The sequence below is a fragment of the Heteronotia binoei genome, chromosome 2 (genome assembly GCF_032191835.1).
Source record: "Heteronotia binoei isolate CCM8104 ecotype False Entrance Well chromosome 2, APGP_CSIRO_Hbin_v1, whole genome shotgun sequence".
NCBI classification, from domain to species: Eukaryota; Metazoa; Chordata; class Lepidosauria; order Squamata; family Gekkonidae; genus Heteronotia; species Heteronotia binoei.
The window spans coordinates 116049440-116055439 of NC_083224.1; the positions used below are offsets into that span (position 1 = coordinate 116049440).

General features: G+C 43.0%; 1 protein-coding gene across 1 annotated transcript in view; it reads right to left on the reverse strand.

Moving 5' to 3' along the window:
- Positions 1-5783, reverse strand: part of PLPP3 (phospholipid phosphatase 3) — a 145251-nt gene extending 139468 nt beyond the window's left edge. Inside the window, exon 1 of the mRNA XM_060231884.1 lies at positions 5134-5783. Within this exon, the coding sequence (XP_060087867.1) occupies positions 5134-5275 (142 nt within the window). The 5' untranslated portion in view covers positions 5276-5783. The remainder of the gene's footprint in view (positions 1-5133) is intronic.
- Between the last annotated feature and the right edge of the window lie 217 nt (positions 5784-6000).

Consider the following 6000-nt stretch of genomic DNA (forward strand, 5'->3'; position numbering starts at 1 on the left):
CAGGATTGCCAATCCCCAGTTGGGGACAGGGGATCCCCTGGTCTGGAGGCCCTTCTCCTGCTTTGGGGTCATCAGAAAGCAGATGTGTGTGGGGGGGAGGGGGGGGTTAAATGTCTGCTGGGCTCTCCATTATAGCCTATGGAGACAGTTCCCCATGGGATATAATGGAGAATTGATCAGTTGGAATCTGGGCCTCTGTTGTTTGAGGTAGAAACACCAAATTTTCTGCATAGCATCTGCTGCCTCTCCTCAAAACACCCCCAAAGTTTCAAAACAATTGGACCAGGGGGTCCAATTCTATGAGTTCCAAAGAAGGGGCCTCCATTATTTCCAATGAAGGGAAGGCATTTAAAAGGAGTACAGTCCTTTGTGATGGCCAGAACTCCCTTCAGAGTTCAATTGTGGTTGTCACAACCTTGGTCCTGGCTCCACTCCCAAAGTCCCCAGATATTTCCTGAGTCAGACTTGGCAACCCTACACAACACAGTCGCTTCCTGAGAAATCACTCTAATTGATTTCAGCTTCCAAGTAAATATATATAGGTTTGCAGTCTAACAGCTTGATCCTACCCATGTTTACTCTAAAGCACATCCCAGTGAATTCCATAGGACTGGCTTCCAGTTGAGCATTCACAGGATTAGTCTACATTTCCCAAAATATCTCTGAAAAGTAATCCTAATTAGCGCACAAACATGTGAAAGAAAGAAAGAGTTTTCAAGAACATCTCTTCCTGACAGCCAAGAATGAAGTTTTGCCTACATAATCTCATAGGCATGCGGGAATATGAAGCAATAACTATAACCTCTCTCTGCTTCTTACACTGATGATTAGTAATAGAGCCCAGATGACTAATACCCCCTCCCATTAAACCAAACTAATAGTATTTAGAAAAATGTGCTCTAAACAGAAACAAATCAGTTTAAATATGGCAGTGTTTGATTATTAAAATCACATGCTGTTCCATTATTCAGTTCTTTCTTAGAAGCCAATGGATTGTTTCTGCTTGTCTACAGCAACCAAGTGTTGAATGCTACACACAACTTAAAAAACAAAAAACTGCTGGGTTCTTCTGCCTGCAAGCAATTCTCAAGAAGGCTCTTTGCAATTCTGTAATTTTATTAAATACTGGGCTGCACTACATGTGTATGCTAGACCTTATACTCCAGATGGGCAGCTGCATTAGAATGCAAGAACAAAAAGACAAAATGTGCAGTAATAGCACTCTGAGAGACCAACAGTACAATGCTATGTGCTAAACCAGTGGGTTTAGACTACAGGAATGCTGCATAGGATTGCACTGTAGCTGGTTTACAATGACATGAGCTTCTTTGCCAGGTCTATGTATTTGTCAGGTCTATGTCATTTATTTTGTAGCCCACTCTTATACATGTTTAGCCTTCAGTGATTTCAGTCTCAGTGAGTTCAACTGGATTTACTTTTACAAAAGTGTGCATAAGACAGCAGCCTAAAGTAACAAAGCAGGGCACAATACAATGATTAGAGCACTATAAATTTAAATAGTCACATGTATAGCTCCAAAATGAGCAAGAGTCTTGCCGCACCTCAAAGACTTAAGCCTTCTTCCAGGATAAACTTTTGTGAACTAGAGTCCACTGCTTCAGATGATCCAAAGGGTTATCTTTATTTCCCACCTTACTAATTTAATTTTCAACATGGTTTGTGAGTGTGCAGGTGTGTACTTCTCTTGCATTTCCTCAGTCTACTTATTCTTCAGAGGGATTTGTCTGTAAAAGCTCATGCTAGAACAAATGTGATGTCTTTAAAGTGCCACAGCACTATGCATTTCATCATAGGTTCACTTATATGAATGTTTTTCATATTTCTTAGAACAATGTAATCAAGTTATGTGGCTGCATAGTGCTACACTGTCCTTAGATTACAGCAAATGCTGCCCCTCAGCAGCAAAACACAGCTGACTGTTCTCTGTGCATATAATTCTGACTGCTCATTTTCCTTCTGTAATGCTGCTTTTGCATTGCATCTTTAAAATAAAAATTCCAGGGGACTGGCAAACCTTATTGTTTACAGCACACAGCTGGTGTAGCCCAAACACTGATATTAGATTTTACCACCCATGCACTCCCAATAACCAGTAGTTAACAGAACTAGAACCCAAGCCCCTTTGAAAAGATGGTTAATTGCACCTTATCCACTAGACCACAGTGCCCCCTAGTCTCAGTTTGCCACCATATCCTTTAGGGTTAAAAAAACCCCACCGAGCCAATATTTGAACTGCAATAGGTCATCTTGATTAAACAGAAGCAAAAAAAATCCAGCCACTGAATTCAATTGTTTTCTTTTCAGACTCTTCTTGGAACATGGTTTAGTTCCCTTTGTTTGTCTTTTTAAGAAGACCACACTATCTGTGCTGGATAAGCTTACCTATATTATTCCACTTAAAAAGAAAACCAAAGAAAGGCACTTCAAAATTTTTCTTTTTCTTTGCTCAGCTATGCAGTTGAGTACAAACTATGCTATCTCCCACCCACTCCACCCCCACCTCAGCTTTTATATTGTAGATTCTGATGCTCATGGCAAAATTCCTCTGACTGTGAACCCCTAAAAATACACGTACAATCATGCTTGTTTTGGCATGATGACTGGTAGGGACTGACTGATAGTGGCTTACTTACCAAAAATAGATTGGTTTTCTACCTACCTTTTATTAGAAATTGGCATTAGATACAATTTTTTTTGGAGATTACAATTCTAGGTTACAAGTGTTGGTCATCATCATCATATGATACATAATACAGTAACAAGAGATGATGTCCAGATCACAGAATAAAGCGTTACACACACTGATAGTATAAAATGCAGCATCTCAGTCTGTGTGCACCAGAGTTTGCCCAGATATTAGCATATGATGGAGCTATTTTACTTTTAGGATTTAATTTAATTAGCACACACTGCTATACACACCAAGATGTGCAGCAAGCAAATTAATGATCTTGACAATGCCAGATTCTCAAGCAGCATAAGCAAGATGTGTATGTGCTAGAACTCCATTCTGCAGTCTCCTATTATTAATGACTGAGCTGTTCCACACATTGTATTTTTAACTGCATACCAGGAAACATGATGATGGTCTGTGACACCAGTGTCATGAAGATTCACTTGCTGGCTGCAGCTCCTTGTTGGATGTACACTTGGTAGTAAACTTGGGATTCTTCCTATACAGTGTGTGAAATTGGTTTCATCCTGAGTTGGTAATGCACACTAGACCTGCTTATTTCATCATATGTACTGTTTCCTTGAAAGAGCTACCCCTTCAAGTGAAGAAAATGTCAGTATACTCCAGTGGACTTCAACCAGAATAAGCCCATTGGTATCTACAGAACTACTTCAGAATAAACAGTTTAATGAGATCTCTCACAGACATTTCTGATTCTGTCCTCTTCCCTAGAATAAACTGTTTAAATGAACTACTCAGTGTCATCTCTATTAAGAGGTTCTAAAAAATACTCCATGGCAGTCATTTGTTTTGTAAAGTTCTTTAGAATATTGATACCTGGAAATATGAAAGAGACTTTTCTGACACAGTGCACCTTGCTATCCATTACAGTGTTCCCTAAAGCATACAAATATCTGCCAGCAGTGGAGAGGATTTCCAGAGATTTCTTGCTGATACTTGGCTGTTCAATCCAAGCTTATATATGTACACCACATCTTCAGAACACTCCAGTGGTCTATTGCCTACAAAAGTCCATAACCAGAAATAGCACTAGAGTACCATTGCCACCTGTTTTTTTTCCCCTACCAGGGAGGGCTCTTGTGTGAGAGAGGTCAGGCAAGTAGAAATGCTAAAGTGGGCCTTTTTCAGGCACAGAAGTAAAGTGATGGGAAAATATTTCTTTGTTGAGTTGCCACCTGACACACAGCTGATCCTGACAAGGCACAGGAACCTTGCTGAGAAACAGGTGGTAGCTCTACACCATACAGAAGTTCTCCCCCCACCACCACCTTTTGATGCTACAGTCTGAGCTGACAACTTGTATTTAATGGGCATTTAAAATGCCTTTTTCCAAACCACAATTCCAAGGAACTCCCTAAAACAGTCACATCAGATCCAATGTGCTCTAGGCTAGTGTGTAGAAATTCCAAGCCTATCAACATCTTCCACAGGCACCCCTTCTCCTTTAAGATGGGTGGTCCACACCACACAGTATGCATCAGACTGAATCTAGGGCCAAACGCTTCTTCAGGGGTTTTTTTGGAGGAGCCAATTTCCCCTCCCTCTTTGTAAAAATGTAGCTTTAAAAAACAAAAGCTTTCCATCACAAATCAGTTTGAGGCTATTACACAGTTTCACTACAACTGTAGCAAGGGCACCTTTTCTTGGGACTGTTTTCCTCCTCAGCGTTTTTAAAATTCACACAAAATCCTCTCTGCTCTGTCTTCCCGGCACACACACACTCGTGGAGGCTACCTATCCCAAGCTATTCTGCAGACAGCAGCAGCCAAATGAAAAGCATGCCTGTTTCCCCGGCTGTTCCTGAAGAGCTGGCTGGCATGGAAGATGCTGTGTTTACATTCGAGGCTCAGCTCAGGGCTGGGACATCCATTTTATTTGGACTGACACCAGAAGGGCTAGGGGTTTCCATGGGTTTCTGATGTTTCCTAGAGTCAAATAAAGCATCCTTTTAATTATTCCCTGGCACTCACAACCCCCGGCTGTTGTGAGTGTCCTGTGTCCAGTCGGTCGGGCATTCGCTACACGTTATTACTATATGAAGCACTGCAGACTAGCAGCGGAAGGTTGTTGCCCCCCTCCCCTCCTTTGGTATAACCCATGAAAACAGAGCAGGAGAAAACCGGACCTTGCTCGACAAAGGCAGGTTCACAGGAGAGGAGTCCTTGGAAAACAGATTGGCTCGAGAAGGTCGATCCTCCTCGCAGAGTTTAGCAAAAGCAGGAAAAGAGAGAAAGAAACCCAAGTTTTAAGGCGGAGGGGCCGAGGAGGACAAGACTGGTTAGTTTTGGCAGAAGGAGACTGTGGAGAGAGGAAAAGTTTGTGCAACGCCAAAGGCTTGCGTTAAAAAGCAAAAACGTGATATCCGAAGAAAGTGGATTAAATCGAGGGAGGGAGAGTCGGTTGGTTTCAAATCTCACCCATGAAGAGGCAGAAGAGATCGAGGCAAATAAGCAAAACTTTCTTGCTGTTGCTTTTGGTCGGGTTGTTGTTCAAGGCAGGGCTGCCCCCATTCTTGCTCTCTGGAGCAATCGCTTTGTCGTACTTGTAATTCTGCATCATGCGGGGAGAATCGCCCTTCCAAACAACGGCTCGGTGCGGGACGGAGAGAAGGAAAATCCAGCCGATGGAGCGGTGCTGCCTGCCGGCTTCTGGCCGAGGATCTTCGCTCTCAGAGAGGAGGAGGAAGGGGCCGGCTGTTCCGCAGACTTTTGTTGTCGCTAACTTGCAGTGGGCCCTTTAAATCTGGTATCAAGTTTTCTTCTCCCCCTCCCAAGCTGAAAAAGGAGAAGAGAAGGCGAAAGCGTGCGATTCCCTCTAGATGGTCACCGAGTCCTCGCAAATATTGTTAGTTTAAATCAAAGGTGGAAATCAAGCCTTTTTGCCCAGCGTGATCTGGAATTCGACCAATCCCGGCTGGGCTTTCTGGCCATATGAGTTTAGTTTAGCAGCTAGTCAAGCTGGCGAGCGTTGGAATTCCCTTGCACAATGAATAGGAGCTCCAGTAGCCAGCCGAGAAGCTCTGCTCTCGACTGCAAGTTGCTGCCGCCGCTGTGTGTTCCCGCACTTTTATTTCCTCAGATCCTTTCCACCACCCCCTTTTTAAAAAAGACTCTTATGGGCTACCCAAGTACAGTCCCCTTCCTGAAGCTGACATATACGTATGATAATTAACTCCATATTTTTTTTCCCAGAGAAGAAGAGAGAGAGAGAGCAAGAGATGTTTCGTTAAAAGCAGGCAAGAGAGCCCCCAGCGTTCAACCCGTCTCCCGGAGGGCGCAAGCAAG